This window comes from Vicia villosa, linkage group LG3 (assembly GCF_029867415.1).
Source record: "Vicia villosa cultivar HV-30 ecotype Madison, WI linkage group LG3, Vvil1.0, whole genome shotgun sequence".
In the NCBI taxonomy this organism is placed as follows: Eukaryota; Viridiplantae; Streptophyta; class Magnoliopsida; order Fabales; family Fabaceae; genus Vicia; species Vicia villosa.
The window spans coordinates 139971261-139997116 of record NC_081182.1 but is presented as its reverse complement, the minus strand read 5'-3'; the positions used below and the strand labels follow the sequence as shown (position 1 = coordinate 139997116).

The following is a 25856-nucleotide window of genomic DNA, read 5'->3' as shown; positions in this document are numbered from 1 at the left end:
ACATATTGAGAGTGCTTGAAATACTTGTAAGGAAAGTAATTCCGCTCACGATTCTAGCCTCGATCCATTTATTCATAATCAATTTTTCAAAAATCTTATAAGTATGTCAATCAATGGAAATGGAGGTGTACGTTTCAAACATGGAATTAAAATAGTCATTAAATATTCTTGAACAGTATACATTTTTGAAGAAGATTAAAGTCAAAGAGAAGAATAACAGTCTTGTACATCATCAGACTCCGCATTCTCATATCGAAATAAAAGAACTATTGGCGTTAATAAAGCATGTAACTTCACCACTTCAAACTCTGTTTCTCTACCACTACTAGAAATACTCGTTTTTCCTGCGGAATTACCTGCCGATTTTATCTAAAATTCTGCAGGAAACAGTTTTCTTGTGGTTTTTGCTGCTAATATTGTTCCCAGCTAAAACCTTCGTAGGTAATTAATTCGGCAGAAAAATCCGTAGGTAAATTCGCAGAAAGTTCCGCAGGTAATATATTTCTAAAATAAAAAATATATATACATCTAAATTAATATTTGCTTCCCTAGCAGTATTACAGGGAGGGGTGCACCATATGGTGTTTGTCTTTTCAGAGCATGCAGGTCATTAAAAATTATAACATATTATATATGCCAAAATATCTATTTGAATTTTATGGATAATCCCTGTTTACTTCCCATATTAATCGCGAGATAATTCTCTGTGGCAGCGAGATCCATAGAACCCATATTAATCGAAGAATGAACCGAGTTTCTTTTCATCTCATCTGAAATACTCTCCACCTCTCATTCAATCGCAATTGCATCTTAAATTTTCTTCACAACTTCTGATATTGATGGCCGCATGTGTCCATGAGGTTGAATGCACATCAACGCTTTCTCTGCTATTATCCACACTGATTGTAGATCATAGCCGTTCTGTAAGGATGCATCAATTATACCTTGTAAATCACCACTCTCAATATTTAACTTTGCCTGTCACATAATTGATTTTGTTTAAGTAAATGTATATCACAAGTCTCGATTTTGGACTTACACAGACACAAACACACTTTTTCACATGTATAAACGCTATATAGATATAAACAATAATATTATTATAGAGAAGTTAAAAATCACCCATTGGACTATGTTTCTTCAATTAGCACCAAAGCTTTCATTAGATATTGCTTGACCTGATATGAGTTCAAGAAGAATTACGCCAAAACTATAAATATCACTCGTCTGTCAACTGTTGAGAAATATAATACCTGTTAGAGAAAAGTTACGACGATAAGTGCTTTTTTGGTAAGTTAATCAACTTAATGAAACAAGCAAAATCAAGTTTAAGGCCTTACTTGGGATCCAGATATCCCACTGTACCGCGAACTATGCTAGATACATGGGAGACTCCATCAACATTGAGTTTCGAAAGACCGAAATCTGAAACCTTAGCTCTCATGTGTCGGTCTAGAAGAATGTTGCTGCTTTTTAGGTCTTTGAGAATAACTGCAGGGACACATCCTGTGTGAAGATACTCAATACTTGAATAAACGCATTAATATATCAGTTAATACGTGTATGTCGTCATTGGTATTAATAGTGTCTTAAATGATATAAACCTTTAGCAAAGTCTTCCGAAATTTCAAGTCGCTGAATCCAGGGAGTGATGTCTGGTTATTTTTTGGGGCTTCTTCAGGCAATTCCGACAAAATAGAAATGGATTTTTCCTCATCTGCAACAACCACCAAAACAACTACTTTAATGTAGAGACTAAAGAGATAAATAGACAAACAAAAAAGGAGCTTCTATGGTGCAGTCACTTATTTGACTGCAGAGAAAAAGTCACTGCAATTGACCAATAGAATCAAAGCCCTAATTAACCCTAATCAATTCTAAGTTAAACTAAGCCACATCAGTTCTATGGTAAAATAACTTTACTGTGGGACCCATTGTAAAAAAACTTTTGATTATTGCATATAAATCCCCATTCATTTAATAATATTTTACAAATTAAAATTAACTTTTATTGGATTACAATTTTTTTTTAAACTCAGATTATCGTTCTTCTTCTTCTTCTTCTTCTTCTGCTGAGTTCAGATCCTTTATGCAGGACCAAAAGGAAGCTAAAAGGAAGCAAGTTGAAACACTGATGAGATTAAGAACCTTCTGGTTGTCTTAGCTTCTAGGTTTAGCCAGTCGTAGTCTGTCTTGCGTCTTAGTGTGTTTTCTTGTTTTCTGCATCTCCTTGAATTGCAACTGCTTCTGTACCCTTATCTTCTGATGTTTATCAATGAAAAATTATCTGTTCTTTCTTCACTCTGTGTGTTTTGTTCATCTGAATCTTTATGCTTTTTGATGTTATGACAAAAAGGGATAGAAATATGTTAATTAAAATTGATTAATAATATCAGTTGCTGGGATTAAGTCTCAACATTCCTAACATTATTTGCAAGTTTTCTCTGTTTTTGATAGTTTTGCAAGAATGAGATATTATGGACAAAGCTCAACATGAGAAGCAAATACATGGGGAAAAGCAATTCTAAAGCTCCTGAAGATTTGAAGCAAGCTGAGTGCTCTGAAGTTTCAAATCCAGAAGCAAGAAATGCTTAGATCAGAAGCAAGAAGAATGCTCTGATACAATCAAGTATGCTCTGATACAATTGATTACAAAGGGAAATTCAAAGCTCTGCAGTTGTCCAAAAGGAAGCTCTGAAGAAGAAACTCTGAATATTCTGAAGTTCTATTCTACGTGAAAGTCTCAACTGAAATGGAAAAATACTCAGGGAAGTCTTTTATTTATAAATTCTTCTAGTATTAATTTCAGGGGGAGATTGTTAATTTTAGGGGGAGACATATTCACACACTCTGATTATATGCTTTTGCTATATCTGTGTAATTGTCTTTGTTCATCTGATATTCTGGATACAAATTCATATCAATTATATATGTTTTTGTCATCATCAAAAAGGGGGAGATTGTTAGAACAAGATTTGTTCTGATCAATATTCTGTGTTTTGATGATAACATTATATATGAATTTTGTATAAGATAATGTGGTACTCTAATCCTTTGCATTTTCCATTTCAGGAAATATATAAAGAGTATGCACAAATCAGCGCTCAGAAGCAACTGACTTTGGAAGTTCTGAATGGCTTCACCAGAACATGCTCTGGCAATATATCAAAAGATAGTCAAGCAGAATCAGAACATGAACTGAAAGCATCAAAAGAATGAAAGTCAGAAGAAGAACCTCTGAAGTTCTGATGGTATCACGCTCCAGCTCTTCAAAGTCAGAAGACAAGAAGATGCTTTGCACCAAGCTGTTGACTCTGATATTCAAACGTTGTTATATACAAAATCTGACTCCGGAAGAAAGTACAAGATGAAAGGCTGAAACGTCTAATCTCTGACTGACAAAAGGAACGTTAGAAGCTACAAAAGACAAAGTCAGTAAAAGCAGGAAAAGCAAGGCTCGAGGTAGTTGACAAAAGTGTGAAACATTAAATGCAGATCTGTACTATTCACGCAAAGCATTAAATGCTCCCAACGGTCATTTCCTCTCAGCGCCTATAAATAGAAGTTCTGATCATAAGCAAAGAAGAACACTTGTGCAAAATACTGAAACGCTGTCAAAATCAAAGCTCACGAACTTCATCTTCAACCTCACAAACTCTTGTAATATTTAGTGAGTGTTAAGCTTAGAACTTAAGAGAAATATCACAGTTGTGATTACAGCTTTATTAGAAGCATTTAAACTCTTGTAAACTTTATTTTTACATTGATTGTAAAAGGATTCCTAGAGTGATCAAGTTGTGATCAGGATACTCTAGAAGACTTAGAAGGTTTCTAAGTGGATAATCATTGTAATCAGTTGGATTAGTGGATTAAATCCTCGGTTGAGGTAAATCACTCTTAGGGGGTGGACTGGAGTAGTTTCGTTAATAACGAACCAGGATAAAAATAATTGTGTTCATTGTTTTTATCTTCCAAGTTTTTGAAGTCACACTTATTCGACCCCCCCCCCCTTTCTAAGTGTTTTTCTATCCTTCAGTATATAGTTGGTTCGGTCGGACCAGATGATTATTTTGGATCCGTCGAAAATCGAATCTGACCGAACTCAACTAATATTTAATTTTTATTTATATTATTTATATTGTTACATTTTAAAAATGGAGTTCAATAATGATGTTATGATATTATCATTTTTATAATCTAATAATGACATTGTTTATTCACAATAATACAAGAAAATACAATACAAAATTTTAATTGTTATTTACTTTGTGTTTTAAAGTAAGACAATGATCAAATTAATGTTAAATGATATTAAAAATATTATCACCTAATAATAAAATTTTTAATAATTAATATATAATGCAATTCCAAAATTTTATTATTTTTTTCAAAATTAAAAAGTGTTACTGAAATTTATAAGAAATAAATTTATCTGATTTATTCGATAAATTGATCTAACCGAATTTGCCAAAAACTGAAAGTTTATCGGTCGAAATTGGACCTTTAAAATGAAACTGCAATTTACATCAGATTTAAGTTTTAGGCCCGATATCGACCAAAACTGACTGATTGTTCAGCCCTAATAGTTATCATCTCATTTAACTCTGGACCAACAGCATATACCTTTAACCCAATTAGTAATTATCAGAGCTGAGCTACCCTACCCACCATGACTATGTGTTGAAACTTCTATGTACCAAGTTAAAATGACAAAATTGTTGAAGACATGCTTTCTTGTCACATACTTCAAAATGTTGGGTAAAACAAATGTTGTAGAAAGAGAGAAAAGAGTAATTGACAAAGAGAGAGTGATTGACAAAGAGATGTGAAAATGAAAGAGACGAATTGAATTGTATTGAGTTTGATGGTTGTTTATATACAATACATGTGTTGCTTATTCAATAAGTATACATATTCGATTTAAATTTGATGTTACCTCCACAAACAACAAATATCATACGTATAAAATTAATAATTACTAGTTTATGTATATATTCTTTATAACATTAATTATATATAAATCATGTTTATATTAGATTTAAAATATGTTTATATTATTTATGTTTGTTATTTTTTTTAAGGTTAAATATGTCAGGAGTCCCTATAAATATGCGACTCTGCAATTTTAATTCCTCTAAATTTTTTTTTCAATGAATGATCCTCACAAACTTTTTCGTCCCTAACATTGATCCCTCCCGTTATTTTTCATTAACGGAGGCTGATGTAGCACGCCACGTGGAAGACAGCTTGGCAAAAATCTAAAAACGTTTGAAATTGCGGAGGTTTTAAACCTCCTCTAAACTAACCCAAAAAAAAAAAAGAAGCAAAAATATTGGTTTTGAACTTTTCTCAAACACCTTACAAGTAAGTTTGGTAACACATAAGTTTCGTCTCTCTCCATCCCTTACATTTAGAGACACCTAATATATTTAATAAAAAAACATTATGGTAAAATTTGGCAACACATATGCATCTTCTCACAGTGACATGGCTTTGAAGAAGTTTAAGAAAGACAGTAACAAGATTGTTCATTAAACATGTGTTTGCGTGCGCACTGTTTGGGTTTGAAAATTATGTTTTATTTTCTTTTTGTTGGATGGAAATTTGGTTCTAAATTTGTTGATGGGATTTTCCCATTGTTGAGTCCAACTGCATTGCTGCATTGCAGATTTTGGAGTATCTTCAAAGGGAAGCCGATACCAAGAGAACTTGGAGTTTGTTGGACAAACTTCCACCTTCTCTTGATGCATGGGATGATGTTTTAATTGTGCCTGTTCAACTCCGAATCAGAAAACAATGGGACTGTGTCTGCCGAAGCAGTCTTCGCCGAAATGCAAAACTATTGTCTTCCTTCAAGTGTCATGGTGTACAATGCTTACATAAATGGATTAATGAAAGGATTGAACTTGAGCAAGCTATCGAACGAAAGTTATACAATGTTGATAAATTTATATGGCAAAGTAAGTGCAGTTATTTCTAGATCATGATTATGCTAATTGTATTGAAAATTGAGTTTTGTTATGCAAGTTGGTAAATCCTATATGGCCTTGAAAGTGTTTGATGAAATGCTAAATCAAAAGTGTAAACCTAATATTTGCACATATACTACTCTAGTGAATGCGTTTGCCAGAGAGGGATTATGTGAGAAAGCAGAAGAAATGTTTGAGCAGATGCAAGAGGTTGGACTTGAGTATGATGTATATGCTTATAATGCACTTATGGAAGCTTACCTGTTGTTATTGGAAGACGATATAATGCATTTTGGTCGTAGAAAAATTCGTGATTTTTCTTTCCGGATTGTGGTTAATAGTAGTAAAACTGTAGAATTATAGGAAATTTTTTGTGAAATTATTGTCAAAGTTTGTTGCAACATTGAATTGAAGAACATCAAACATTTTCAAGGTGTTTAGCACAAGTTCAGAATTAAGATTTTTGTTTTTTTGGGTTAGTTTAGAGGAGGTTTAAAACTCCCGCAGTGTGTTCTATGTGGTACGTTAGTGGAAACTAATAGGAATGACCAATGTGAGGGACGAAAAAGTTTGTGAGGACCATTCATTGAAGAAAAATTTTAGAGGGACTAAAATTGCAGGGTCGCATATTTATAGGGACTAAAAACGTATTTAACCCTTTTTTTAAGCAAGATATATTGATGAAAGAACCAAAAGTTTTTGATCCCAATTACAAAAAGACGAGACGAAGCTCGATAAAAAAAATAACACGCCAAATATGATTTAAGATCAATAAATCAAAAGATATTTGCTAAATTCGTAGAAGTTATAGTTGGTACCAATAATTTTTCCGGTAAAAGACGATCTCCAAACTAATGCCTTAATGTTCCAAACGATCGACACGTTCCAATTTTAATTCCGAAAAATTATAGCGTTCCTAAGCATCCAAATATTCCAATAAGTTGCCATCCAAATGCTACCTTCTTTATGTTGTTATGTTTAACTTTATCTCGCAACAAATAAGATTCCAATCATCTCTTAGATAATCATTTTTATCTATGCAAACATTAAATTACAAACGGGAACGAGCGAATATCTGTGCAAACACTTTTCTAGTTACTAGTAAAACATTAAAAGTAAAATAGTTCACCTTCATTTCAATCACTAGTTCCAAACATAATATTGAAAAACAGATCACAATGCAAAGCAAAACTAAAAACAAATTTCAAATATCCTCATAGAAGAACTTTTTGAAAAGCTCCAAATGTGCAATCTGAAAATGCAAACACACAAGAACAGATCCATCTTCATCAGGACTACGAAGGATGACTGCCCTATCATGTGGAAACACACTAGCCATTCCAAAATAAGCAGGCTTCCCCCATCCAAAATCAGCTTCATAAACAGGCATAGTCATCCAACTAGTTAAATGAAAATTAGGATTCCCAACATATGGAAATTTATCACCTTCGCCACCTAAAAACAAAGCTCTTGCATCATCCAAATGTTCAAATCCCCTAATAATATCAATCTGTGACCTTATAAATTCATCACTTGCAAACTCAATTGCTTCTCTTATCATTTGTGAAACATCACCCAATGGTTTTGATGTGATTTCTCCAACATATCCTTTTGCTGCTGTTTGTGTCAAAGCATTCCCAAAATAGTTTTTAGGAAGAGGTGGAATCATTCTGCTTCTAATATCAGCACCGAATCTAACAACACTTTGTTGATTCTCTCCGAGCTCGCGTGCCTTAGATGCACATCTCCATATATGCGCACCAATTGCTTCAAATCTACTGAAACCCCTAGACCCTTTTTTCTTCATATCATATTCATTAGCTTTTTTCTTTAACTCTTCAACTTGTTCCGGTGAAAGTCTCAACAATGTTGCTGAAGTTTTCTTCTTTCTTTCTTCACTTGTGTCTGTTCTTCCTAGAATGAGTGGAAGGGGCTTCAATTCCATGTGTTCAAAATGTGGCTCTACTGGTGTGTGTGAAAATTTGAGTAATGTTCTATCAAGAAAGGGTAACTCATTGGCCTCAAGTGTTTCTCCTCTAGCTACTTTGGCCCATGAGTTGATGAATCTAATGGCTCCAAGTCCATCTGATAAAAGATGGAAAAAAGCAACTCCAATTGCAAAGCCTTCATCATTATTTTGGAACCTTGTGAGTTGCACAAGAAATAATGGAATATCTTCAATGGGTTGAGTATAATCAATTAATGGAACAAGCTCTTTGGTGGAGTCAGAAGGTGAAAAGTCACCAAAATCATGAATAGTTTTAGTGGTTTGAGCTTCAAGCAAAATAGCACCTTTTGCATTGAGATTCAATTCTAACCTAGCACCTTCCGTATAACATAATCTACCAGCCATAGGATAGTAGTGAACTAGAATTTCGGAGAGAGAGTTTTTCAAGGTTTCTATGGCATTTTCTGGGTTATGTGTTGGTTTGTAAATGTAAATAGTTGTTGTATGGCGGAAACGTGAAACTTGATCTATATCAGAGAGCCATAAACAACCTTGAGGAGTTGATTCTTGTGGAATCACAGTATAAGAAGCTGTAACAGTTACCATTTTAATTTGTTTTGATTCTTGTTGTAAAGCTTTGCGATGAATATCACTTACTATGGCAATGGCATGAAGTATTTATTAATATTATAAGGGTATGTTCTAGGTTAAAGGATGGGACCAGCATTTCCTGCTGTTTAGCAACCATTTAAAAGAAACTTTAGTGATGATAAATTTTATCTTTTCTAAAAGTAGTAGAAGTATAAAAGATTTTTGAAGAAAAAATGGACCACATATTTCTATTTTTTTATTTTATTTAATATAATTATTTGATCATTCTTTTTTATCTGACTTTATATATATATATATATATATATATATATATATATATATATATATATATATATATATATATATATATATAAAAATATTTTTTTAATACAAATGCAATGAATTTAATATATATAATTTTATTTGAAGAGATTGATGTATATATCATAGTATATTAGGTCTATAAATGTTTTTTCTTATAAATTCATACAGGATTTTATGAATATATAAGATTTTTTAAATTTTTATCTTGATACTAATTTTTTATTCATATATTAGTGAGACTTATTCTTTTGTAAACTTTAAGACTTTTACAATGGATCTATGTAAAATATTATGGTCACCAAACAATAACATTAAGGATAATTTTACCTTGTTTGTTTATTGTTTTTATGTTATAATTTATTTTTAGTAACTTTTTTCTAAAAGTTATACTTGTATATCAATGTTATTTGTTAAAAGGATATTCTACTTGTTTGCTGTATACCACTGATTTTCAATTGTTCTCATTATTTGCATCCAGCTGTAGGATAAGAAAAACTTGTATGGATAGAATTATGTTCACATAACGTGATTCACGTCACATCCTTTAAACTTGAAATATAATTAAGTTATTTTTTTTTTAGCTTAAAATATAATTTGTCCGGTAAAGGATAGTAGGATGAGAAAAAAAATTTAAATAATTATATTTAAAAAAAATTACTAAAAACTAAAGTGTCTAGGTTTGGCAGTACACCCTAGAGTATGCGCAATATCAAACGGTGCCAACTGTTAAAATATGTGTGTATGCGCTATTTCAAATGGCGTCAATGTGCTGTTAGAACAAGCACAAAACCTTGTATGTGAATCAATGGAGGTGATGGATAATTTTGGTGAAATTGTAGGATTGGGGAAGATCAAGTTTAGAGAGAATAGAGATTAATTGACAGGGTAAAAAATCATATGGCATTAATTCATTCAACATGTTACAAAATGTATATATAGTGCCTACTAACACTAAACAAAGTAACAAACAAGAGCTAAACAAAAACAGCCTAAAAACAGAAATATTTTTCCTGGTTTTTCCTGCAGCATTCTGGCAGCTTTTCCAAAATAGCTTCTCAAATAAGCTATTCTCCAAAAACACTTCAAAACCAATTACACTGCATTTGACTTATTCTAATCATTCAACACACCACCTTAAGTCAAATGCTCAATGTTCTTCATGCCCAACCTCATCACGAGTCGCTTGAAAACATCATTCGTAACCGCTTTTGTCAACAAGTCCGCGACCTGTTCTTCACTTCTGCAGTAGCTCAAACGTAACTGTCCAGAACTTACTAAATCTCTCAAGTAATGGAACCTCATCTCAATATGCTTACTCCTCCCATGTGCTATGGGATTCTTAGCAAGGTTGATGGCCGAAACGTTGTCCACCAACAACAGAACAGCTCCTCTCGTACTGCTGTCCAGCTCACACAGCAGGTTCACAAGCCACACAGCTTGGCATGCACACAACGACGCTGCGATATACTCCGCCTCACAAGAAGAGAGTGCAACCACCGGCTCTTTTTTAGAACACCAAGAGATTGGTGCTCCGCCGAACATAAAGACATAACCAGCTGTAGATTTTCGATCGTCCTTATCTCCGCACCAATTGGAGTCGGTGTATCCGAGTAACTCGCAACTTCTGCCCTTTTCTAATGCAGGAAATAAAATTCCACAGCCAAGAGTACCTTTCACATATCTAAGGATTCTCTTAACTGCAGCCAAGTGTGATACCTTTGGCCTCTCCATGAACCTACTTGCAATACCGACACTAAACGCTAAATCTGGCCGCGTATTGCATAAGTAACGCAATGATCCTATCAATCTCCGGTATTGAGTAGGATCCACATCTTGCTCTTCTTCACTCTTGGACAGCTGTAAGCGTGCCTCGGCTGGTGTTGTGGCAGCATTACAATGCTCCATATCACACCTCTTCAAAATCTCCATTGCATACCTTCTTTGATGCATGAGCAGTCCCAACTTTGTCTTTTGGAACTCTATGCCTAAGAAGTATTTCATAGAGCCAAGATCACTCATTTCAAACTCCCCCATAAGCTCTTCTTTGAACTTTGAAATGTACTTTTCACAACTGCCCGTAATCAACAAATCGTCCACATAAAGACAAAGTATGATTACTCCTTTTCTTTTATCCGACTTCACATACACACCGTGTTCGGATACACACTTCTTGAAACCAATGTTGATAAGAAAAACATCTATGCGTTTGTTCCAAGCTCTTGGAGCTTGTTTCAAACCATAGAGTGCCTTCCTTAATTTGTAGACCCTTTCCTCTTGATTTTGTATCACAAAACCAGGTGGCTGTCCAACATACACTTCCTCATCCAATGGACCATTCAAAAACGCCGATTTGACGTCCATTTGATATAACGACCAGTTGTTGTTATTTGCAATCGCGACAACTAACCGGATGGTTTCATGCCTTGCAACCGGTGTGAATACCTCATCAAAGTCTATGCCTTCCTTTTGCAAAAATCCCTTTGCTACCAATCGAGCCTTATGCTTGATTATCTCGCCTTTCGGATTTGCTTTTACTTTGTAAACCCATTTCACACCAATCGCCTTTTTACCTTTCGGTAAATCAACCAACACCCAAGTATTGTTCTTCTCAATCGATTTCAACTCTTCCTTCATTGCACACATCCATTTTGGATCGCTTAATGCCTCCTCCGTATTTACCGGTTCGGATTCGGCCATTAAAGCGAAATGAATAAGATCACCATCATTGTTGATCTCACTATCTCGGAACAGTTCACAATCTCGGAGTCTTTGAGGCATACCTCTATGCCTTGTTGGTCTACCCTCATTCACAACATTGTTTTCAGCTGCTGTAGGTGCTGGTACAGCGGCATCAGACAACTCCGGATCAGAGATTTCAAAAAACTGCTGCTGCTGATTTTCTGCTGCTGTTTCTGCACTTTTGATTTCATCAAAAATCACGTCCCGGCTTATCACGATCTTCTGATTCTTCTCATCAAACAGCTTGTAACCACCAGTAGAGTGATATCCAACAAATATCAATTTCTCACCTTTATCATCCAACTTCTTTCTAAGTTGATTTGGTACATGACGATATGCTATCGATCCAAAAACACGCAAATGAACCACACTCGGTTTGAAACCACTCCAAACCTCTTCCGGTGTGATTTTCTCCAGCTTCTTAGTAGGACACCTATTCAACAAGTAGGTGGCTGTAGATACGGCCTCACCCCACAATTCTTTAGGTAACTTCTTCCCACAAAGCATGCTATGCACCATGTTCATTATTGTACGATTTTTCCTCTCGGCAGCCCCGTTTTGTTGAGGCGTATATGGAGGCACCACCTCACACACAATACCCTCAAGATCACAAAACTTCCCAAATTCACTAGAGGTATATTCACCTCCACCATCCGTTTTGAGAATTTTGAGCTTCCGGCCGCTTTGACGCTCCACCATGGATTTGAAACTCTTGAACACTCCAAATACCTCATCCTTTCTCTTAATAAGATAAGTCCAAAGCTTCCTACTAAAATCGTCAATAAACGTAACAAAATATCGATTGCCGCCATATGTCTCTACTTGCATTGGTCCACAAACATCGGAATACACCACCTCAAGTAAGTCTTTGGCTCTCCGACCTGCATCCTTGCTAAACACCTTCTTGTGTTGCTTAGATGTGACACATTCCTCACACAATTCTGTCGGAACACTAATATGTGGCAGCCCCGTTACCATTCCACTTTGTTGCAACATCTTAAGATCCCTAAAATTAAGGTGACCAAGACGGTAATGCCATAGCCACTCCTCTCTACTTTCCGCGGTAGCTAAACAACGATGCTCCATAACCTTTAACTCAACCTTAAAAGTTCTGTTGGCAGCCATCGGTGCTTTTAGAATCAACACACCATTTGAATCTAAAACGCGTAACATCTTATTCTCCAATCGAATTAAGTACCCTCTTTCAAGCAATTGGCCAATGCTTAAAAGATTGCACTTAATTCCCGGTATGTACAAGACATCTTTGATCCTCGATTGTCCTCCATTCTTCCTTCCGGTCAAAACATCTCCTACCCCTTCGGCGCTTAAAGTAGTGTCGTCGACAAACTTGACTTTACTCTTTGTCGCTTGATTGATTTGCACAAACCAATCCTTTCGACCCGTCATATGTGTTGAACAACCGGAATCCAAGTACCATTCATCTTTACTTTGGACTCCCTCACGCACGGTAACTAATGCATTTCGATCCGAACACATTTTTTCGCCATTTTCCAAAACAGTACAGCTGCTGTCCCACACACTATCATCACAGTAGTTGCTGCCCGGAACATCAACAATGCCATAATTCTCTTCCGTAATCATCACAAGAAGGGTATCTTCATCATCTACCTCTTCCCTAGCAACCTTCGCCTCATCCGCATCCTTTTCCTTGCGTTTTGAGCGACATTCTTTCGCAAAATGCCCAAGCTTTTGACAATTATAACACTTCACAGAACTTTTGTCAAACGGTTTGTGGGCGCTTTGATTACCATCTTTGGAGCTTCCTTCACCCTTTGAATTTTGTGGATCTTTTCCACCAAAATTCTTCTTATTTTTAGAAGTCCACTTCCCTTTCGATCTCTTGTTCTTCTCATGTAGACACGCTTGCAAAGCGATCTCCGCTTTGGCTTTGTCGGCACTTCTCTCATCCATCCTTTGTTCATGCGCCTCTAACGAACTTTGCAACTCATCTTTGCTCAAAGTTGTTAGATCTTTTGACTCCTCAATAGCCACAACAATGTTATCGAAACGTGATGTTAACGAACGCAACACTTTCGATACAACATTCTGCTCAAGGATCGTTTCGCCACATGACTTGATTTGGTTGACTAACCGGGTAATGCGCGTGATATAATCGTTGATCGTTTCTTTGTCCTCCATTTGCGTTAACTCGAATTGACGTTTGTAAGTTTGTAACCTTACCACCTTCGCTTTGATGGCACCGGCATATGCTTTCTCCAAGATTTTCCATGCTTGCTTCGCGGATTCACAATCACCAACCTTCTCGAAATTGTCGTTATCAACACAAGAGTGAATCAAGAATAAGGCTTTGCAATCCTTCTTCTTTTCTTCCTTGTGTGTAGCCCTGCTAGCATCGTTGGCATCTGCCCCTAACGGTGTAACTCCATTGATGACGATCTCAAGAACCTCTTGGTAACCAAACAGAACCTTCATTTGTTTCGCCCATTTGTCGTAGTTCTTCCAATCAAGAATTGGGAGATTGGTGGGAATTCGATCATTGGAAACGGTAGCCATTGTTGGTGTTGCAGTGGATTGGGATCAATAACCAGTGCTCTTGATGCCAAATGTTAGAACAAGCACAAAACCTTGTATGTGAATCAATGGAGGAGATGGATAATTTTGGTGAAATTGTAGGATTGGGGAAGATCAAGTTTAGAGAGAATAGAGATTAATTGAGAGGGTAAAAAATCATATGGCATTAATTCATTCAACATGTTACAAAATGTATATATAGTGCCTACTAACACTAAACAAAGTAACAAACAAGAGCTAAACAAAAACAGCCTAAAAACAGAAATATTTTTCCTAGTTTTTCCTGCAGCATTCTGGCAGCTTTTCCAAAATAGCTTCTCAAATAAGCTATTCTCCAAAAACACTTCAAAACCAATTACACTGCATTTGACTTATTCTAATCATTCAACATGTGCAACCCTAATTAGGGTAGCCATTTGAAATGGCGCCTATGAACTAGGGTTTACACATAGGAGCCATTTGAGATGACTCCTATGTGTTAGGGTTTTTCTTTGTAAAAAATACCCCATTCCCTTTCATTTCGCACACAGTTTTCTATTCCGTTCATCGATTTTCTCTCTAATTTTTTCATCATGTCCGATATGCCGATTTTTAAGAGGGATGGGCATGGCTGAAGTGAAGACTGTAACACCCCAAATCTACCCCGCAATTATAGGCAAAAATTATAGTGCATTTAAAAATCTTCAACATACGATGGGATGCCACATTTCGACTTAAACAAACAAACATACTTATAATGCATTTAACAAAGATACATAGCATTCGGAAACAAAACTTTATCCAACAACTTCAATTTCAACTTATAAACATCTTTCAATTCAACTTAAAACAAATGTCATCATGGAATACAACAATTAAATAATAATGACTAATCCCCCGAGTGTTATGTATCAGAGCAATGGACACCAACTCGACTTGCCATAAAGCAACATAAAGACTTCACATCAATAACCTCGAACATCCACGACTAATCTTGAGTACCTGTCCATTTCCCATGGTAGGGGAAATATCAGCAAAGGGGTGAGATATCTTACAATATTTTGATCAGTAATTTCATGTTCCCGTTAATATTAATATTTTGATTAGTAATTTCAAGTTCCTGTTAATATTCAATATTTTTATCAGTAACTTCATGTTCCCGTTAATATTCAATATTTTTATCAGTAACTTCATGTTCCCGTTAATATTCAATATTTTGATTAGTAACTTCATGTGTCCGCTAATATTAATATTTTGATCAGTAACTTCATGTTTATGTTAATATTCAATATTTTTATCAGTAACTCCATGTTCCCATTATTAGTAAATTCATGTTTCCGTTATTATTCAATATTTTGATCCCTATATGCAATACTTTTAGTTAAGAAATAAATAAAGACTTTTATTAAAATGTATAATCGTTTAATGGCAGTATATTTTTTAAAAATTGATAAACATGCATTTTTATATAATAATATAAATGTTACTATATAAATATGCAATGCGGGTATGGGACAAGATAGGTAGTAAGATATTTGTGTCCGCAACCATATATATATATATATATATATATATATATATATATATATAATTTTATTTGAAGATATTGATGTATATATTATAATATATTGATGTATATATTATAATATATTAGGTCTATAAATGTTTTTTTATAAATTCATACAGGATTTTATGAGTATATAAGATATTTTTTTTAATCTTTATCTTGATACTAATTTTTGATTCATATATTAATGAGACTTATTCTTTTGTAAAATTTTAACACTTTTACAACTGATCCATATAAAAAATTATTAAGGCCACCAAACAATAACATTAAGGATAATTTTACATTGTTTGTTTATTGTTTTAATTTTATGTTATCGTTTATTTTTACTAAGTTTTTTCTAAAAGTTATTGTATATCAATGTTACCTGTTAAAAAGTCTCTTCTTTAAAACGTTAAGGAATTTTGAGCGAGTTCTTGGAAACCCATAGATATTCTAATTGTTTGCTGTATACCACTGAATTTTCAATTGCTCTCACTATTTGCATCCAGCTGTAGGATAAGAAAAACTTGTATGGATAGAATTATGTTCACATCGCTTCACATCCTTTAAATGTATTTTTTAACCTTGAAATATAATTAAGTTATTTTTTTTTTCCTTTGGGATACCCGTGCGTCCGCACGGGTACTCGTGTGGGTTGGACTGTGTTTAGAATTTTTTTACTGGTGTGGGTTGGACCGTGCATCCTTTAATTTATTCTTTCTCTCTATTCTTATTCCTTTGACCTATGTTTAGGTTTTTTTTCTTCTGGGTTCATGTTTTAAGTTTTAAATTTTTTGATATTCTGTTTTTCAGTTTATGCTTTATGATATTGTGGGATTCGATTAAATGTTATGATATTCTCAATTGGTTAATCTTTACTTGCAGGAATATGATATTGTGTTTGTGAAAAAGTAATGATTTTTAACACTTACTCTTTGAATTTAGATGGTGTGCTTTTCGGCAACGACACCGGAGATCCATATCCAGTTCGTTATGCTGTCGAAACCGTAAAGAATATTATCGGAAACAGACACTTTCTTTTTCTCTTTCTCTTCAGGGGTTTCGTTGAAAGAAACACACTACTGGATTTATCGGTTTACGATATTTTTCTACACACATTGATTTATGGGTTTGCGGTCTTTTTCTTCTTCGTTGTTATTAATCCTACTTTGTGGTCTTTTTCTATGTCGACTTCGGCTTCTTCCTTGCAAACTTAATTTTCTGCGTTGCAAGATTTGTGATGTTAAATATGAACTTCTGTTCCTATTTTATGTTTATATTAATTTGTATTTTATTTGTGCATAGTTTTGGATTCCCTCCTCTTTCTGTTTAGAGGTACATAAAAAGCCAGATACACAACTATGGGATAGGGTAACTGTTGCAGAGTTATGAAGTCGAAGAAGAAAGGAACCATGGTGATATATGTGGGTGTTGAAGGAGTGAAAAACACTTAGAAAGGGGGGATTGAATAAGTGTAACTTCTCAAAAATGGTAGATAAAAATAAAGAACACAATTTGTTTTATCCTGGTTCGTTGTTAACTAAACTACTTCAGTCCACCCATGACAAGGTGATTTATTACCTCAACTGAGGATTTAATCCACTAATCAAACTGATTACAATGATTCTCCATTTAGATACCCTCTAAGTCTTCTAGAGTCTACAGATCACAACTTGATCACTCTAGGTAATCTCTTACAATCAATGTAAAATAAATGTTACAAGAGTTTAGATTGCTTCTAAGAAAGCTGTAATCACAAAGTGATATTTCTCTTAAGTTCTAGTTCTTAACACTCACTAAGATATTACAAAGTTGTGAGGTTGAAGATGAAGTTCTTCTTTGTTTTTCAGTTTGACAGCGTTTCGGTATATTTGCGCAAGAGTGTTGTTGCTGTTTCTGAATCAGAACTTCTATTTATAGGAGCTGAGAGGAAATGACTGTTGGGAGCATTTAATGCTTTGCGTGAATAGTACAACGCTGCATTTAATGTTTCACACTTTTGTCAACTACCTCAAGCCATGCTTTTGCTGCTTTTACTGACTTTTCCTTTTGTAGCTTCTAACGTTCCTTTTGTCAGTCAGAGATTTGACGTTATAGCCTTTTGTACTTGTACTTTCTTCTGGACTTAGAATGTGTAGAATAGACGTTTGAATTTCAGAGTCTTCAGCTTTGGTGCAGATGCAACTTCTGTCTTCAGACTTGAGAAGTGCTTTGAGCGTGATACCATCAGAGCTTCAGAGCTTTGCTTCTGACTGCCATCTTCTGATGCTTTCCAGTTCATGTTCTGATTCTGCAGGACATTCTTCTGATGTCTTGCCAGACCATGTTCTGATGAAGCCATCCAGAACTTTTGGGTCAGTGCTTCTGAATGCTGATTTGTGCATACTCTTTTATACTTTTCGTGAAATGGAAAACGTGAATAATTAGATTACCACATTCTCTTATACAAAATTCACACATAATGTTATCATCAAAACTAAGAATATTGATCAGAACATTTCTTGTTCTAACAGGTATGTGTAGGGAAAATGAGGTAAGTGAAGCATATTTTTAACATGTTACTGATACTTTTAATGTATTTGGTGTTTGATTTATTTTGCACTTGAGATATGGATGCAGGTCGAGAAAACATCATCATTGGTGGCGGAATGGGCGGTTGAACTAGCACAGGTGCTGCACCGATTATTGCTGGTGTTGCAAAATCAATGGGTATACTGACTGTTGAGATTGTGACCACCCTTTTTTCATTTGAAGGACGTAAGAGAGTCATTCAAGCACAAGAAGGAAATACTGCTTGAAGAGATAGTTTTGATACTCTAATAGTTATTCCATAGGACAAGCTATTAATCGCAATTTCTCAAGCTACCACTGTAACTGAGGCATTCAATCTTGTTAATGATATTCTTTGATAAGGCATTTGTGGCATATCTAATATTGTTACAATATGAAATTGCTAATGATATTTGAACATTGATAAATGCCTTCCTTTTGTTCATATAGTACGATGCCTCTAACCTACTATAGTATAGGTATATTTTCTTTTCTATCTTTATGACTTTGATCTGGCACCCTGATAAAAGTGTTTTTGTTCCAAAGTTTAGGGAGTGGGATGAGAATGACCCTATATCAACTGATGGCTATAATCATATTTTCGACCACATTCGCAAGGAGAAAAAAGACACAATTGGAAATGCACCTGATACACCGAATGGGAGATCGTATGTTATCCAATACTAACCTGCAATTGACAAAGCTTAGGTATACTTGAAATACACGTTCATTAAGACGTAATAAGTCGTGTCACCATTTTTACATTTTAATTTTTCTCTGTTCGTGTCCTTGCAGGTCTAGGGTTGCTGCTTTTTTTGGGATAGAAAATGGTTATTGCAAGTGCCAATTTTATTCGAACAAGTAAAGAATATTGTTGTGAACGGTCATGAGGCCTGTATCGCTCATATAATTTGACTCCTTTATAATGAGGGGTGTACTTTAAAGGGTAAAGTGCCGAGTTATAATCGTCATTGGTTGAGATTTTAGCGATTTGATAGTTTCTCATACAGGCACTAATATTTTGTTGCAGTTAATCCTCACTTCACTATTCAAAGTGTACCCATTGTTTTAGAGGATCTAAATTCTAATGTTTTATATGTAACTATTGTTACCTGGAGATTTCGACCAAAGGATCATAGTACTTTAAAAGTGTTATGTTATGAAGAAGAAATGACTTTTGTGAAGCTATTTTAAGTCTTGTCCTTGAAGGAAAAGATTTGTTTTATCGAAGGATGTGATTGAAGAGATTTTATAATTTTTGCAAGTATCCTTCGACAGCGGCGTTAACAGAGTCAAAGCGTTAAGCAGGAAAAGTTTGAAATTCAAACGGAACGGGTTTGCATGGCAAACGCGTAAAAGCATCTAAAGCGAAGCGACGTTTGAAATATTGGACGTGTCAGTAATCTACGTAGAGACCGTTAGGGTCGAACTAGTATAAATAGATGTCTTAATGTTTAGATTAGGTGTGTTCGAATTAATATACAAAAATTCACAAATTTACTCGAAGTACCAACGTTAGAGAAAAGGGAATTTGTTGAAATAATGTATGTATGAAGAACACCACGTTTACTCTTTATTTTACTTATTCAATATAAGTTAACTTTACGTCAAAAGTCATTATTTTGCTTTCTTTACATTTACAAGTTTATTCATTTGAGTCATTTACTTACTTCAATTTAAGTTAATGTCTTTTACATGTAGTTTACTTACATTTTCGTCATTTATTTCTTTAATCTTTAAGTTGCACTTAGAGTTATTGTTAATAGATTCTTGAAAGTTAAAATTAGTCAAAAGATTTTGATAATATTCATAATCCAGAAATATCATCAATCCTGAATCAAATCACAAAGTTACGAACTCTCGAGACACATGTCCTAGGATAAATATAGTCGATCCTGTAAGTTACCAAAGTATATACCTATCAGAAATCACCGGTAAACAAATTGGCACGCCAGTGAGACGGTGTCAAAGAGTAAGTTAGTATCATTTTTTACAATCTTTTGAGTCAAGGTTTATTTGGTTTTGGTGCATAAAGTCGTCTTCATCATTGTTGTATGAATCTTAGAAGTGGAAATACAACCAACGATAACCAGCCAATACCCAAAAGAAAGTATAATAAAAAGATGGTCAGTTCGACCAGTGATCAAGGAGGACAGAATCCTCCACAAGGATCACGCACGGTCGTGGCAACTTCTTCGACTTCGATGTCTGGATCTCAAGCTATACCTACATCCACAGGACCTGTGGCTACCAACACATCTATGCTAGTGTCCACAGGGACGATACCAACAGTTAGTTCGACTACAACGCCTACCTTTGTGAGTACAACAAAAATTCCATAAAATACACAGGCTGCTTTGTTTTCGAAAAATTTCACAAATCAGGGGCAAGTGTGACCAACAGGATTCAAAGGTTTTAGGCCTTGGAGGGATCAACCATATGGGATGCCAGCGCCCTTTATGTCTGGATTAAACAATACTACATACACCCAGCTTAATATGTCCAGTGTTTCGCCAATATAGAATTCAGGATCTAGGATGAATAACGTAGGACATGGTATCCAAAATCTAGGTTTTATTCCCTCATTAACTACAAATAGTCAGGCATCCTTTCGACAACAAATGGACGCAAGTAACCATGATATGGTGGGAGTCCTTGCTAGAGAAATGAATACGATTTTTTCTCCCTTAATACAAAATCTTAATATGACTAACCAAGACAATGTCCAATCATACCAACATTTGTCTGCACAAATGGGACATATAGCAGATTTCCTAGGAGCCCCTCAAACTTCTACTCAACGTAGGACAAACCAGGCTATAAACCAGGAGGAAGAACCAACTATAAACCAGATTCGACCACCTAGACAAGGGCCTTGTGAAAGAGTCTTGGGGGCAGGAATAGAACAACAAGCCCAGGAAATCGCCACCACTCGATAAGAAGTTCCTAATGAACAACCTGGGAGAGTCATGATGGTTAATAGAAACCAAGATGCAGACGAATAAATCCATAGGGTTAGATGTAATACGGTGGGAGAACTGACTTTTAAAATGTTGCGGATAGCAAGAGTCGCCAACGACTTTTATTTTATCCAATTGGAAAGGCAAAAAGAATAGTAAAGACCTTTGAAAGATTTTGTGTCCGGGGGGTAGGTTATACAAAGGGAAGGTGTAAGCACCCTTTGTAACACGCCAAATCTACCCGATAAATTATATAGAAAATCAGAGTATAAATTCCAAACAAGTTCATTTGAGGTATCACATATTCGTCATCTCAAAAACATTTACGGCTTACTTGCCTTCATATAGATACATAGCACAAGAGTTTAAAACGATAATCAAATCATTATTCAAAAATCACTTTGTTTCAAATTAAACAATTAACTTGCAGCGGAATCATCAAACTTCATAAATATTCAAATCAAGTTGTATCATCATTGCACGGTAACTTTAAGTTACAATTTAAAACATAATTCACTTAAAAATTCAACAAACAAAATAAGAAATAAAACAATCGCTTTATCCCCCCGAGTGCTACGTATCAGAGCAAGACACTAACTCGACTAACAGCAACTAGAGACTTCATAAAGTCACTTCAAACTTCCACCGCTATCTTGAGTACCTGTCCATTTCCCATGGAAGGGAAACATCATTCAGAAGGGTGAGATATCCAACAATATAAACAAGCGTATGATAAATAATATATTAAGATTAGATCATACAATTTCACCACTTCATACTTATTCAAACAACAGTTATAATAACAAATAGCAACAACGGTTATAATAATTATTTACCAATAACAAGTATAATAACAATTATCAGCAACAAGTATAACAACAACAACTTATAACAACAACAACAACGTAATAACAACAATAACGTAATAACAACAACAACTTCAAATGCGACTCAACTGTGCAAATGCATGTGGTACCATTGGAGCAGAACTCCTAACTTAAACATATGCCAGGTTATCAAGGCATTTCAACTTAAACAGGTGCCATCAAGGCCAACTTAAACAGGTGCCGTCAAGGCCAACTTAAACATTTTGCCAATCCAGGCCAACGTAATATGCAAATGTATGCATGCAACAATAACAATAACTATAACGTCACAACACAACAATGCAACAACCACAAACAACTTAATCAACCTTGGTCATAAGACCTGCAACTTAATCAACACATCATCAATAACTTAAACAACATTGGTCATAAGACCAGCAACTTAATCAACGTATCAACAAACCAGAACAACAGCAACGAAAACAACAACTTAAACATGCATCAATTTGCATAACTTAATCATTACAAAATAGCCCATAACCATCTAGGTACTAATTCTTCAATTTATTAATTAATCTACTACCAACAATTCTTATCATTCTAATTCCAATTCTACTATTCGTTAATTCTATTATTATTTCCAATTATGCTACTAATTCAGCCTGCTACATATATCATCGTTATTACTACTGTTATTTCTTCTTCACACCAATTCCATCTTTATACAACTTAATCCATTAACTACATATCTCATCACTAAGAATCATCACTATAATTTCTACTAATTAAATTAATCAATTCCAACGGTATAATATTCTAATTAATTTAAGCCAATTTCTTCACTAATAATAATTATAATTCTTCTCAAGTTAATCCTACTAAGGCTTGATCGCAACAACCAACATAAAACATCAACAGCCTGAAATCAAAACATATTTCTAAAACTCGTATAGCACGCGCCGCGAACACCACAGTAACCTTCAGTTCGCGCCGCGTCCAAACCTTGGCGCTTGCCTGCGCTAACAGCATCTTCCAACAAAATTAAAACCCAATTTTCTTCCTTCGATTTCATTACAATTCAATTTCGACCATCACAGGAACATAGCAATATTATAGTTATACTCCACCAACATCTAGCAATTTTCTACAACTAATTCCTCAATAATAATAATTATAAACCCTAGGTTAATTTCCCACAACCATTGATTGAACTTTTATAACCTTATTCACAGACGTCAATCAATTTCAACATTCAACAATACAATCACAACACACAAAATAGAGGCAATCATACAACCATAACCCCCACATATCATTCATCATAATCCCGTTTATAGAACTAGAACCCCACCCTTACCTTGGATATGAGATTGCTCTACTCTCCCAGTTGCCATAGCTTATGCCGCCGCTTCCAACTTTTCTCCGAAAATCTTTTCTAACAACGTGCAGAGACGCACCAAAACCTGTTCGGAAATCGCTTTGTCAGACGGGCTTAAAATCATCAAAACAAAAATCGCTCCGGTCAGAAGTTACCTCTACGAGTCTGGAACATTGTGTCCAAGAACCGTGACGATCCAACAGTTGGATTGGGAGAGACGTCAGTTTTACTAAGGTGTCTCACTGCAGAAACTTGCTGCAAAAATTGGACTTCCTCTAGCTTTTCTCTTCCGCCATGGCTCTCTTCTTCACCTCTCCTTCAAACCCTATTCCTCTTTGTGTTATGATAGCTCTTCCTTCTTCCAATTCTAAATCCAACATAGTAAGGTTATTTTATTTAATCACTTAAATAACTTAATTGGGCCTAAGGGACATACCCCCTCCTTACTTCACAATAACTCAAATTAAACCCAAAGTTATTTTTAAGCTCATTAATAAAATTACACTTCAACTTTATTTCACCAAATTAATCCGACTAATTACCATGCCAACTTAATAAAATAATTCCGACTTCGTCGATAAAATTCGAATTAAAAACAAATAGTCCAATATTAATAATAATATTATTTCTACTATTATTTCTTCAACGAAATCAACTTTATTAATTCTCCGACTAACCGAATAAAATCTGACTTTAACATAATAATCCAAATACGCTTCCTAAAATAATACCGACAATTCTGACTGATCCACGAACTTCGATTAAATCCAATGATTAAATTTTTAAATAATTTAATTAACTATTTAATTAAATTCGGGGCGTTACAACTCTCCCCCACTTGAATATTTTCGTCCTCGAAAATCTATCCGACACAACCATCCTCAACCTCGCTTATACTCGACTATACAACATCACAACATACTCTTATTAACAACATTCTCGTTATAGCATCCATCACTTTACTCACCATCAAGATAGTAAGATACGTCTATACCATCCAACACGATTTTCGTCCACTATCAACAAGGGATTAAGGATGATCAAGTCCTCAATTTGTCAATAGACAGCCAACAAAGATATCGAAGTATAAACCATCATTACCAACATTAATAGTGTTCTTTTCCAAATTGTACTCACCGACTCGCATTTCCGATCCTAACTCACAATTCAAAACTTCCCAACAACTTCTACAACTTTTTCCAAATTTTTAGCAAGAATCACCCAACTTCAAACACACTTATCTCTTTTAATACAGACCTCCCAAACACAAAATTATATTTCAAAATGAAGGGAATTTCATGTAGATTCCAGAACTTCAAGATTCGCTTATATCCGGTTTACGAGTATAAAGTTATCATCCTTGCAATGGGACTGGTCCATAATCTCCGTATGCAGAATTTTCCAAAAATCAGCATCAGACCCAAATATTAAAATGCACTTTTCTTCTTCTTCTTCACAAATTTCCTGAAGACAAATCTTATATGAAACTATAGGGAATTTTGTCAGCTTTCCAAAAAGTCCAAAATCGCTTCAATCAGAATCACGAGTAAAATGTTATGCCCCTTTTACTGATAGATGTTCCCCATAATTGCAAAAATCAGAATTTGAGGTTGATGGACATAAGTTCCATCTCTTTCTCTTGCTTCCAAGATCTACCAACATCCTTTCTTCATTCAAGACGCTCCAACTTGTCAAACAACTAAAATCTTAAATCCATGTTACCTCGGAAAACAACACAACTTAAACAATACTTGCACTATCGTCAACTGCAGCACACCAACATCTTACAACTGAATAGATCCGAGAAGCACCGTGTCATGCACTCGGTTTTTTACCGTACCTTTAGCGGAGAGATACGCGAACTGACTCTTTTCTTTCTGCTTTTGTGTTTTTGAAAATCAGAGAGTCGCCACCGACTTTTATTTTATCCAATTAAGGAAAGGTTTATAAAAGAAACAGAAAAAGACCTTTAAGAAATTCTGGGTAAGGGGGTAGGTTATACAAAGGGAAGGTATTAGCACCCTTTGTATCCATGGTTATCCATGGGCTCTTTAATTTGCTTAGCTCACTTCTTTTGAATCACTTTTCTATTGCCTTGAAATGCTTGTATGTGGTTTCAAATACTTTTGTAAATTGACTTTGTAATGATCCTTGTGCGGATGTATACAAAGTGTTTTTTGTAACGCCCGGAAAAATAAGTATATGCTGAATTTGGACGTTTGTGACGTTTATTGGAATTTTACCATTTTTGGAGTCGTTTCAGTCGGTATTAGTTCGGGATGGCGGACTAATATTTAATTGAAGGTTTTCATATTTTTGGTACTAGAAATATCATTAAGGTAATATTCCGCGTTTTGGGGCGTTTGAACGATATTTGAGCGTAGGGGCATTTTGGTCATTTCCGCGGGATAGATATTTTCTTTATAAGAAAGAAATATTGTGAGAAGGGAAAGGGATGGAAAGAAAAAGGAAAGAAAGAAAGAGAAGAG

General features: G+C 34.9%; 1 protein-coding gene and 1 pseudogene across 1 annotated transcript; both read right to left on the bottom strand.

The window, feature by feature from the left end:
- Positions 1-789: 789 nt before the first annotated feature.
- Positions 790-1935, bottom strand: LOC131659058 (probable LRR receptor-like serine/threonine-protein kinase At1g67720; annotated as a pseudogene).
- A 5236-nt stretch (positions 1936-7171) lies between these two features.
- Positions 7172-8643, bottom strand: LOC131656735 (hydroxycinnamoyl-CoA:piscidic acid hydroxycinnamoyltransferase-like). Its single transcript, XM_058926364.1, has one exon. The coding sequence runs from the start codon at positions 8521-8523 to the stop codon at positions 7174-7176; it is 1350 nt and encodes a 449-aa protein (XP_058782347.1). The 5' UTR covers positions 8524-8643; the 3' UTR covers positions 7172-7173.
- Positions 8644-25856: the final 17213 nt, after the last annotated feature.